The 12,955-nt window shown below is 40.4% G+C and overlaps 1 protein-coding gene across 1 annotated transcript in view; it reads left to right on the top strand.

Moving 5' to 3' along the window:
* The first annotated feature begins 5,990 nt into the window (after positions 1–5,990).
* Positions 5,991–12,955, top strand: part of map1ab (microtubule-associated protein 1Ab) — a 61,619-nt gene continuing 54,654 nt past the window's right edge. Inside the window, exons 1-2 of the mRNA XM_046393670.1 lie at positions 5,991–6,332; positions 11,716–11,817. Coding sequence (XP_046249626.1) covers positions 6,059–6,332; positions 11,716–11,817 — 376 coding nt within the window. The 5' untranslated portion in view covers positions 5,991–6,058. The remainder of the gene's footprint in view (positions 6,333–11,715; positions 11,818–12,955) is intronic.

Raw genomic sequence — 12,955 nt, 5'->3', positions numbered from 1 at the left:
GATTTGGTTACCTTTACATTTGGTTATTAAGTGTGCCCACATAATGCTGCATGTGTTATCAAATGAAAATATATGGCATAATGAATACAGAAAAAACATTTCAAGAATATAAACCTGAACATGTTAAGACTCCTCTCTGAGAGTCTCATATCCTGTCACTTTGAGTTTAGACATTCTGTCATCTGTGGTTTTCATTTGTATCTGCTGGACGAAAGGTAAAATGGAAGGCTGTCGCTTCGATTCGTCCCTCTCAAGCTTAGTTTCTGCTCATTGCACGGCATAAATGAAAGTAGTAAAAAGTGTCTGAGGCCCATCATTTTTCTCTTGACAATATCTAATATCTAAAAGGAGTGACAGCAGGATGATGCGAAACTACAACGTACTGAGTGCTTCAGTCTTACGAAACAGATCGAAGTGGATGAGAACCTTTACAAAAAGACATCTTCTCTTGAATTAGGATTGACAGCATTTTCACATAAATGCCCTTTTTTTAATTTTATTTTTACAATGGCACTATGCTTTTAGTGATCCTTCTTCTGAAAAGTTTTCTTTTCACTGGAGTCTTTTGCAAGGGAGCCATTCTTCCTCATTTAAGAAATTGATGGAAAATTCTGTTATACAGAAATTGGAAGTAACGATATATGTCTGTATCTGTACCTATCTGTACATCTGTTTATGTAAATCCATCCAATAGTTGTTAAGTTATTTTAGTCTGGACCAGAGCATCATACCAAAGCATCATTGTGCAGTGTGTTTTCATTAAACTTAGTTATATGGTTACACTGTCAGTTTCTAATATGGTTGTAGACAGCCCATAATGGTGGTGGTTAGAAAAGCATAACTAGGCTAAACACAAATGGGATCAAAGTTGCAAGTCTTTTCAACCTGCAAGCTAGTTCAACATGCAAGCTAGTTCAGACAGACAACTGTTAGCTAAAATTCTACATGAGATACTCTTCTGGCTGGTGGATGTAACAAACGCACCCTTTTTTCAAGGCGGGCTATTTAAACTGATGGTCTGCCCACTGTGGGTGTGCTGTGCTGGTGCTAGTCATGGCTCCTTTGCTAGCTTGCTTCTGGGTTTTTATGAAAATGCTTTTGAAGAATAATATAAGTTAGGTCAGTACTGTTGTTTTGAGATAGCTTGGTGGAGGACAGGTGTTTGTGCTGCACGCTGGCCAGATTTAGCTGCTCTATTTGTTAGCTGTCGGCCATATTAGGCTCAGGCCTCAAACACACACTCCAAGCCTGAAGCTTTAAGGGTTCCATGTCTTCTGGACCACCCAGACTCCGTCAGACAAGTTTCACTGAGGACCAGAACATCACCTTCGCTTCACCTCAACAAGCTAAGTACTTGCTTTATGTTTTTTCTAGCATGCTGAGCTGATGTCAGTCTGGTGTTCAGTGTCTGCTGGTTGATATGCTCTTACGCTGCTGCTCCTGCATTGGTACTGGTTCTTCCAGTCATGTCTTGGAGTGGCTGAACTTTGTTGTTTTCATCTGATGTTTGGCTTGTGACTTGTGGTTTCTTGATATGGTGTTGAAATATGAATATTTAAGCCTGAGTCTTGGAGGCCTTGTTGTGTTGCCAGGTTTGGTCTTTCCTGGTTTGGTTTGGCCTTGCTGGTTTTGTACATATTTTCCTTTAAGTTGTAGCAATTGTTTTATATTAGAAATGTGCATGTGAGTGTTCTCGTGGCTTCTGAGGCTTTGGTGTGCTGTAACTCTCTGCTGCTTATTGGGTGAATTGTTTGGTTTAAATTTATCATATTATAATACTTGCTTACCTAGTTTGTTTGGAAATGCTGATACATGGAAGTTTTGTTTTTTTTTTGTTGTTTGTTTTGTTTTGTTTTCAAATCCTCATTTCTTGATGTTGGTGTTTGCTGTCAGGTTGGTGTTCATTGTGTCTGTGCTCTTGTACCAGAAAGCTCTGAACACTGCGTCCACTGGTTGATACACTCTTCTGCTGCTGTTGCATTGGTATCGTTGTTCAAATTATGTGGCTGAACTTTTCATTTGTTTCCATTTGGTGTGTGGCTTGTGCCTTGTGATCCTTCAATGCTGCTACATGGTGTTGAAATGAAATGAATCTGGAAGGTCTTGTGCTGTGGGTTGGTTGCATTAAACTGAGCTGAGGTTTTTGTCTTGTAAGCTTTTGCACAAGAATTAACTAAAACACAACATAGGACCAGCAAATTTGTAATTTAAATAAGTAAATATTTGAAACTAGATAGATACTTTATTGATCCCGAGGGAAATTGAAGATGAATCTCATCATTCATCAAAGCTGGTTTTTGGCGCTTGGCAGTTTGACACTTTATGACCATTAATGCTGGTAATGTGTAGCTGTTGCTTGGACCGGTGACCATCTTTGCTGTGTGAAACCACACTGTGTCAGTTGCGTTTTACAGTCTGCAGCAGTTGTCAGGGCTGGTGGCTCAGGCTGAGATCCACTCAATGAAGCAAATTTAACTTTTGTCACTCTGATTTGTTCCAGTTGATTCTGTTCTTTGGCAGAGGTATTACTGCTTAGGCTTCTTAAATGTTCAGAATTCAGAATATGTTGCTAATATTAAGCTCTGCTGTGAACATTGCTGCTCTCTATTTTAACACTGCTGTTTGCCATGTTAGCTGGAATTTTATGTTTGTCTTTCAACTTGCTTAACTCTTCCTCTCAGCTTGTTTTTTATTCTTTATTTTTCCTCCTTATGCTTTCTCCTTCTCCTTTCTTCCTCATGTCTTTATAAATTCTTCTTTCTGTCTTTTAATCCTTACTCTTTCACTCTTTGTTCTTGCCTCTTCTGTTGTCTTTTGAATTCTTTTTTCTGTCTTTCTTTTAGGTCAGAGGGTTTCAGAGCAATGCCTGGTATGAGACTGATTTACTGTTGCTAACTTGCTCAGATATCAATGAACTAAACTGCTCTTAGCTATAATGTTTAACTTCATTCATAAACAATAGCTAAACCTATCATGCTGTAGACCATATGTGCATCAGGAGCTCCAGGTCATTTTCTCTTTTGTGACTGAGAGTCTGACACTTTTCTGTCAGTTTCCTCTCTTCTCTCCAAGAAGGACAGAAGAGACTGGACACAAAGAGGAGAGGAAGACATTTGTGACCACTCGGTGACCTCAACAGTCTGTGAGGAATCTGCACTGAAACCCAGACTGCTACCTCTACCTGTCTGTCTGTCTGTCCATCCATCTGTCTGTCACTGTTTCTTTCCTCGGTCTGTGTCTGAAGCTCAGAATAACTGTCCATCAAACACGACCATCAGCATCTGGTGCACACGGGTTTTCTTCCTGAGCTTTCAGAAGTGCAGCTGCACTGTTTCACTCTTCTTTGCATCCTGACTGTAACTGTGACTGCTGTGAACTTTTTTTTTTTTTTTTTTTAAACTACGACACATAAATGTGCTTAATTATCTGCTTTTATTTTTCAATGGAGGTTTCCCTTCATTAATGCCAGTTCTATAATCTGAATACCACAGAAAAGCCTTTGATGAGATGGTGTTAATAATGAGAGACAGTGAAAGGTCGCGTACCACTGGCTTATCTTGAGCATACTGATTAATACCTAATGATTGAATTACCAATACCTGAGCTTTCCTAACAAGCCAGCCACAGTAAGTGATTTCATGTGATTGGTTTCACAAACCTTACTGAATTCAACTTCTGTGGAATAAATACATTTTCTTGTTTATTCTTTGGTTCACATGTTTTGAGTAACACCTGACATTTCATACTTTCATGCACTAGATCGGGTTCAAATGTACATGTTTATATTATGTACAGCCTTTAGAGGGTTTTGATGATTGGAGAACATATCGAGCCAATGGTAGAGGGATATTGTGTTTATTGATGATTTAAGGTGTTTTAACATCAGTTGTCCTGCAGATGGCGAAAAAGAGGCCAATTTTGCAGTTGCCATATTTTGATACAGTAATCTTGACCATGTGGCACTGGGTTCTAAAATGATTTTACTTTGTTTGTGTTTTCTTTTTTGTACAATAAAAAGACTGAAATTGTACATTCTGGTGAGTTGTGTTTCTTTTTTTAGACATAACTTGCGGATGTATTGTAGTTTACATCATACATGAGCTTGCAGTGTGTTGGAGTCTTGTTTATTACCACTAGAGGACAGTATGACTGTGGTGCAGGTCGTCTATGGAGTGAAGTGCTGACTCACTGTCAGAGAAACCTGCAGCTAAAACACAAGAGGTATCTTCACACTTCTACTGTGGGATGTTGCACCGACAAGGACCATTTTGCTTGAATCCTAGATTAGAAATTATGTTTTGTTTTTTAATATGAGATATTATGTGAGCCCTTAATTTGGCATGTTGGGGTGTTAGGATTTTGTATAAGAAATCCAAATGGAAACCCACACATGAAAATATAGCTTTAATGAGGAATGTATTCACCATCTGCAACAATGTGAAATGTATAACTGGGATGGATATTGACAGCTATCTCCTGCTGAGTATTAAACCAATGATAATTACAGTTAAAGGAAGGTTCAGTTTGGCTTGTGAGGCCCAACAGAAGTCAGTGTGGACCTCCTTGTTATCCCCTCAGTGTGGTGCTGACAGTTAATGCTGAGATGCCCTCTGCTACACACTGAAATGTGCCCAGCTCAAGGTTAAGCAGGAGAAAAGCTGAATGAAGAACATTTCTCTGAGAAGTTAGAGGTTATTTTAAGGCTGGTCTGCATTCACTCCCTTGCCTTTATCAGCGTGTCCTGATGTGTATGTGTGTAAAACATGCTTGTGCTCTGAAGAAACACTAACATTAAAAGTCTTTTAATGTTCTACAGATTATTCTAGTAAATCCTCCACATCAACTGCACTGGGTTGACCACATTAATACATTACCTGAATATTAAATGGATACTGAGGGGGAACATTAGTGAGCGATTGACATTTAGAGCGATCTAATCGTGTTCTATTTATAAATCCTGCCAAACTACATGCACAGTCTTTTCCATAAACTGTCAGTTTATTGTCAAGCTCAAGGTGCTCGATCTGACTTTTGTGAGTTTCCAACACTTGTTTTTGCTTTCACTAGTTTAAATGGCCACGTGGAGCACAGGCTGCTTTTGTGCAAGAATATACATCCCGGCTTAAATACATTTTGAGCCCTCGTTCTATTGTTTTTGTTGTAAATTTACAACAAAAATAATGAGGGCTGCTGGACCACCATCAGTCACTGGCTGTTTATGCCTTTTTATACTGTATGGAACATGTATGTTGCACACATTTAACTGTACGGGAGCTGCTTACTGGATGCCACATCCTCCCATCCATGACCAATCAGTTGATATAATACCTAACAAACTGGCAACTGAGTGTAAGTTATTGACTCAAATAAGCTTCTTTTTCCTGCAAAGTGCTTTCTTCCAAGGATGTTGTATTGTGGACTGTTTGAAACTGTCATTTTTGTAGGGTAGCGAGTACTTAACTATCTGCTGATTTATCCAGTCTCATCTCTGTCAGTTAAGTACCGTTACATCCCTTAATACTTTATTCTCATTTCTCCACTAAAATGCCGGGGAGACACCAGCGTTTAAATCCAATGCTGAAGTCAATCCTGAATAACAGGTAAAAAGAAATAAATTTCTGACTTCTCCCTACTGTGGTTTGCTTCTCTGAATTTTTTGTAAATGTTGTGAGCCAAACTAAATCCACTGATTAACGCAGATAATTAACATGGTGACATGGGACAAGATAGGCTGTTATTTATTCAGATAAACAATATTAAAATTAAAAGGTCTGTTTTTGTGGTTCAGTTAGTTTCTACAGCTCTGTTTAAAAGGTGTTTTTATCTTAAAAAAAAAAAAAAAAAAAAAAAGTCCACCAATCTTTCAGAGTTTTGAAGACAGCACATGGCTCTTATTCTGAAAGCTGAACCGGAAATAAATCTTTTTATATATTCAGGGAGGTTTGGTTTTCCTCTGTCCTCACTCCCCTCCCCTCTCAATATCCGCCTCACCCACCGTCCCCCTTCCTCCCTCCCTCACCCCACCATACTCCTCTTCTGGCTCACACCGGTAGTTGTCATGGCGATGGAGTCAGCCTCGGCGTCGACTCCCGGGGTTGTTGCCATGGAGATTCCGGTGCGAGGTGCGCTCCCGGTGGTGGAAGAAGACGAGGGCTACAGCGCGCCGCCACCACCGCCGCCGGGGTCCGAGGAACGACTACGGTATCGCCGAGGAGGAGGGAGAAGGCGGCGCGGGGTTCCGTTCGACCGGGGCAGCTACTACATGCTGATAGTGATCGGCGAGATCAGCACAGAGCACCAGCTGGACGCCGCCAAAGCGCAGATAGAGCGGGGTGAGTGATAGGCGAACCGCCGGTATGAATCTGTGGGTTCTGGTTGTGTGCGAGCTGTGTTTCAGTCTGCATCTTCAGGGTGTAAAGTCGCTGAAAACATTCTGAACATCAACAGGACAGAAATGTTTTGACGCAATGGATGCCATAGTATCCAGAGGCAGTTGCTGCAGTATTGCACCATGGGACGCGACGCATTTCCCTCACCTGAACTCAGTGACTGTATACATTCAGACTGAAGTTGTAGACGCAGCAGAGGTCTTTTCACTTTAATAAAGCACTATGCCTCCTTGTCAGCGCGAATCAAATGCTGTCGTCTATTTCAAGACTGCTGATCAAAGTGTCAGTTCATATTTATTAAGTAAACATACATTAACATGCCTGCATCCAGCATGTGTGGATAAGTCAAGTAAAACATTTAATTCCACCCTCCTGCAGAATAGCGTGCCTGTTTGTGCTGCAACAAGATTTAAAATGCAGTTCAGGCAGTCAGATGTGTGTGTGTGTGTGTGTGTGTGTGTGTGTGTGTCTACATGGGTGTTTTCTGGATAGGGTGTCATGTACCCATCAAACCAGTAAACAAACAAAATCTGCAGGCTGTTTTCAACAATAAGAACAAAACGACTTCATTACAAAGAAAAGCGCATAGCTTTTTTGTCCCTTCCTGGACTGATATTTTGTCACCCTCAGCCATCATTACTCAGCTGAATATTTCAGTATTGTGTGAGATGAAACGCTGCTTCTCCTCTTGAGGGATTGCAGCAGGCCACAGTCATCCTGTCGGTGTGGGCCGCCGAGGTTGAGCAGCTGTGAAAGATGCGTGGACTCAGGAGAGTGCCGATCAGCAGTTCTCTGCTGTGCCGGTGCCACTCTTAAGCTGTTCCCAGTCTTGATGATCAATGACACTTTTAGATGCCAGTCCGACGTCATGGCAACCCCGTCCATCCCCTCTGACCTCCTGTTACCGGGACTTGACAGCTCTGCTGCTCTGTGGCAAGCTCGGTATCACAGCCCTTCGGCTCATTACAGCATCGATTCTGTTCACCCAGGTCTGTGTTTTAAGTGTGCCTCAGTGTGAATGACCTGCCATTGACTCTCATTATGTGTTAGCTGCAGGGTCCTTTTGACTGCAACAAGTCATCCTCACTGCGGTCGCCAAAGACAAAACATCAGGTTAAACCTTTCTGCTTGCACAGATTTGATTTCCTTAAAATCTGTCCAGTGTTTCAACTAATAACTCTTTTTATTATTGATCAATGTGGCAATAATGTTTTTGTTTAATCATTCGGACTCCAAAAAGAATAACGTGATTTCTTGAAATTGCTTATTTTCAACAGTCTAAGGCCACAGCAAACAACAAGCCATTAATACTTTGTATATTTTTTAGAATGTTTAGCATGTTTTCTTCTCCTCTCTGTGTTTGGGGTTAATCCTAAAATCTGAGTATAACCCCTCCAGCTTTAAAGGTAGCTTACTGAACTAAACTAACTAACTAAACTTGGAGAGCTTAATATATTTTGAAGCTCATTTCCTGTGCTGGGTATTAGTTCAGCACTGTGTGTTTTGTTATGCAAGTCTCTGGTCCTCTTTATTGACCCTGCAAAAGAAAATGAATTGTTCCTGAGAAAAGAGGTTAATCAGACATCACAAACATGATGAGCTTGTGATCCAGAGGTGCTGGGGAACACTTTCAGGCTCTGCACCTTTTATGTTTAGCAGATCTGGAACCAAGAGGCAGCGAAATAGAAAATTAGTGCGACTGTGGTTTTGACACTCAGCTTCGAGTTCTTCTCCTCTCACATCTGACAGCGTGAAGACATCACGTCCCAAACCTGAATTCAGATTTCATATAGGATGAAACTTTAAAATGATGCCATAACACCAACTCGGTGTAGGTGTTCTGCAGCATTAAGCAGCCATAATCCTTTGGCTGCATCTCACAGTGGGGAATTATGGAATATTTTAACTCACGGTGCAGTAAATGGCTCATTCACTCACCAATGAGGCATTAATAACATATTTGTATTAATAGCATTATTAATATTTCACATCGCTCTCGTCCTCCTGTCTTTGGAGATCCAGATGCCCGTCTCTTGAAGGTTCGGAATAGTTTTGCCCTTCAAACAGAAATTTGTCAAAACACTCCTGCATCATAACTCACTCCTCTGTTATTCACCCACATGCTTCTTCTGTATGCTTAGTATGTTCCAAACAGTCATGTCTTTGTCATATGTGTTTGAATCAATTGTAACAGGCTCATATCAAACAGAACATAAATGGTCTTTTACAGAGGAGACTACAGACATTTATGGCCGGACTAAAAAGCTCACTTTACTGGCTGTAGTCTGCTCCAGGTCCTATTAAAATGAATCAATAAATGATAAAAGATTTCAGTCCAACTGCAGCGTAGAGGGTTGCTGAATTCAAAATGTTGTGTGTCATTCATTGGGAAGGAGTAGATTTCACCTTTGTGTCACTTGTACAGGTACGCTTATTACCCCAAGCTGTAATGGGCTCGTTACTGCCCCCTGAAGCTGGAAACATTCACTGCAGCTGTGGTTGGTGAGAGCTGTGGGCATTTTCCACTGGTGGCCACAGGGTGCAGCAATGGGCCCGTCCAACACTACAGAACAAACATGTACAAGCCACACAAAGCTGAGATTTACCCTTTATTGGACATGTTTTCAATGGCATGCTTTGGTTTTACAAGTAAGAAGGCTGCACAGATCAGCCCTCCCACAGTAAACAGCAGTGTGCCGCTCCTTTCCCAAGCATCTCAATGGGAAGCATTCACTGCACAGTGAATAAGAAGGTCCCAAGCTGGGCCGTCATTATGAGTACATGTTGGTGTGCAAGTCTGGGAGACTGTGAGCAGATACTGACAAAGTAAAAGGACAAAAAAGGTTTTTACTCTACATTAATTAGTAAATAATCAGTGGAAACACGTTGATTATCAACAGAGAGTGAGTTTAATTGGTTTGTTGTAGCTGGTATAGAGCTGCAGTTTTTGTTATTATTTTCATAAAAGATTAGCCTGTTGATTATATTTGACCCTAACCCTATTTTGATGAATTAATCATTTAGTCCGTTAAATTTCAGAAAATAAGAGAAAATAGAAATTGTTGTTTTGTGCAACCAAAAGTCCAAGGCCCAAAAATACAAAAGAGAAGAGCAGGACATCCTCACACAAGAAGTCTCGCTTTTTGCTTCAGAAAATAAGTGAAATCATTAACCGATTATTCAGATAGCTGTCAGTTATTTCTGTGCTGATGGGCTCACTGATTGACTGAATCATTTCGGCACTAAACTGTTGTCTTGTTTACATACACTGACCCAAAGCTGCTTTAGTAAAAAGTAGTAAAAATAGACCGAATCTCTCCGGTGATGTTTGAGCTCCGTTTCAGTGTTTGAAACATTGACTTTCTTAACATATTGACTCCGATTCAGACGCATTAACATGAGGGCCTCCCCCCCCCCCATCATTTCTTCTGTCCTCTGTGGACGCTCTTTGTATCATGAGGATTTGGGATGAGAAGGCATCAACATTAGAATCTGAGGTTGTAGTTTTTATGCGTCTGGCAGTCCAAGAAGAAAGACGTTTGCCTCTGAATTCTAACGAAAAGTTAGTAACAGTGACACAGCATTTCTGAGAACAGACTGCAGTCTGCAGTGAGGAAATGTCTCCTCCCAACTTAAGGGCAAAACAAGGTCTTCAAAGTCTTTTTTTTTTTTTTTATGAAAGAGGAGACTGTAGCGCAGTGGTATGGAGTCAAAAATTAAAATAATCTAATTCCTTGCTCTCACTGAAAGAATTCACAAGTGTATAAGATGAGAGGTGTGTGTGTGCTGGATGAGTTCTGACAAGTTCTTCATGAAGTTTGATCCACTGTGGCTCAGTAGGATCTGATAAAATTGGTGTGTGTGTGTGTGTGTGTGCGCGTGCGTGTGCTGCTCATTAATTCATTACTTAGTAATTTCTACTAATCCAGTGAACTCCAGTTGGTTTTCATGTGCTTATGTTTGTTTGTGATGATGCAGCGCTGCAAGCCTGATGTACGTAGTAACTATTCAGTGTCTTATAATATTGATATTATCAGTGAAAATATGTCGTCAACCCTGCAGTTACAAAAATAAGGAAGTCCTTCATACACGCTTATGGGGACAGTTTATTCATAATTTGTGAAATAAAAACACATAGTAAGAAGATGTGCACCAATCTGTTGGATCTCTTACTTACTTTATCTGTACTAATCAATATTTTGACATCAGTGATGATTATGTGTAATATGGACGGTGTTGCTTGTAGTCACCAACCCAAAGAGAGAGTCATCTCCAGCAGCACGCCTCAGCTCTGTCTTTCAGCTCATTGTTTGGATTTGCTGGCCCTCAGTTAGCTTCGCTGCTCTGATTCGGCGTCACCGCTCTCTTCTGAGTTGTTTTCCCACCCAGCAGGCTGTGGTGAAGTGACGGATGTTTCCCTCAGGAGCTGATGCAGACCAAAACAGAGCTGAAAGGAGAGTCAATACAAACACAACTAAAAACCAAAAGCTAATGTTGATCTGCTGGGTCATGTGAATTAAAAAGCTGTTGCCAAAAAGCCTGTACTTTCAACTTAAAAGGCAAACAGATTTTGTTTTCAGAATTTGTGCATTTTGAACTGATTTGTAAAGACCTTCATAAGTGACTGATCACATGGTTAAAAAAACTGTATTAGCTAATTGTATTTTAAAAAGTAATTGCACAATATTCGATGGTACCTTTTAAAAAAATAGTTTTCTTCATTCTCCTTCAAAGACAGAATTAAAGTTATTGTTTTAAAACATAAATAAAATCCCTACTTTTTGTTCATTTGTAAGCAGCGACCGGGCAAAATAAAATCAATTTCTTTGAAATATATGGTATAAAAAATATAGTATATAAAAAAAATGATAATAAATAGAAACATATGCTTAATAATATACTCTGGTATTAGGCTGTGCCTGTGGTGGTATAGAAGGACTGTCGTATGACAAATTACAAATTATTATAGTGAGCAGTGCGACATTAGTGTGAGCTGCGGCACACTAATGGGAACACTAATGTGGAAAATGCATGTTGTGCTGTTGTTCCCTAAACATTTTGAATGCTAGAATGCTTTCTGCTTATCCACCTTCCCTGCAGCTTAAACAGAGCTAGAAACCAAGCTGAGTGAGAAAAAAAACAACATCTGGTCTGGTGAAAGGTTACCTTAAAATTCACACAAACAGAGCAAGGGACATTACCAACTTACATGCTAAATCTCTGTTTATATCTCAGGTGCATCGGATACCTCAAGTTTCACTGATGTCTGTCCTTCCCTGATCCGTGTTTGTTGTTCTCAAGCAATCTTTCTCTTCTTTCCCGGCAGGAATTCGATCCTGGGACGTCGACCTCAAGCGCTGCGACCTTGATCAGCAGCTGCAGCTATTTATAACTCGCCACTCTGCCCACTTCTCCTCCGAGGTCAGAGGTCAGTGTGATACGGTGCTCTCTGAGCCAGAGGACCAGGGATGTAGATTGGAACAGATTTGGGTGTAGCAGCTGCCAAGAGGCGCTTTGAAAGATATTTTTAAGTATCCAGAAAAGCTGCGTTCAGCAAGAACTTGATGTAAATCCACACCTGTGTTATTGGCTGCAGCACATCAGTGTCATGTTTTACCTGAGATGCTGCAGATGTGCTGATTCTCACCAGGTGAAGATGATGGTGGTAGATTCTGCTATTTTCCTGCTACAAGAGGTGATGAATTACAAATAATCAGCACTTTACAGGAGATCTTCCCCCGTCCCCTGATTATTCTTTGGAACAAATGAATCATCTTCTGATTCTGACTATGAGCGTGCTTTGTTATACCACACAATTTCTGGATTTTAAATTTCAGTTTTCTCAGAGTTAGTTGCTGCCATTTGGAGCTGACAGGAAGCCAACAGATTTCCAATGCGGAGTGTATGCAGTGTATGAATATTGTGGCATGAGACAAGATATTATCTATTGTCCTCCTTGGTGTGGCAAATTTCATCCATTTTTCCCAGCAGATAGTTGAGCACAGTGACAATCAAGAATTGATTAATCATTCATATATGAAACGCACGTCTTTTTCTCATTTTAATTTTCAGTTTAATTTTTGTTTTTAACGACACACATGAAATCCCTCACTGTCCACATGTTTATATGCGTCACAATCTTTTCCACCATAAATCAAATCCTCTGAGTTGTTATCTCTGCTCACACATCACTGTTGTGCTTAACACACCCTGTTAAGCACATGCAAATAGTTAATTATTGGGATTTTTAATTTGCAATAAAAGGCACAAATGTAGGTTTAAGAAAACAAGAGGATAAACTCATTTATTTCCAATAGAAACATCACGTCAGCCTGTTTTTATTGTTGTAGGATGACTGACAGTTTTGAGTTTAGTGGACATTTAATTCAGCTGCATTGCATCAAAGCTGAACTGTGTGTATAATCACCATGGTGACTGTTCAGAGAGCTGTGGCCCTGCAGCTCTGTGTGTGTGTGTGTGTGTGTGTGTGTGTGTGTGCCTCTTGTGTCTATGTGATGGGATTATTTAGGGCTCAGAGCCCAGTTTGAAAGTACAACAGATGCTGA

This window comes from Scatophagus argus, chromosome 7 (genome assembly GCF_020382885.2).
Source record: "Scatophagus argus isolate fScaArg1 chromosome 7, fScaArg1.pri, whole genome shotgun sequence".
NCBI lineage: Eukaryota > Metazoa > Chordata > Actinopteri > Scatophagidae > Scatophagus > Scatophagus argus.
This window is presented reverse-complemented; position numbering and strand designations above follow the sequence as displayed.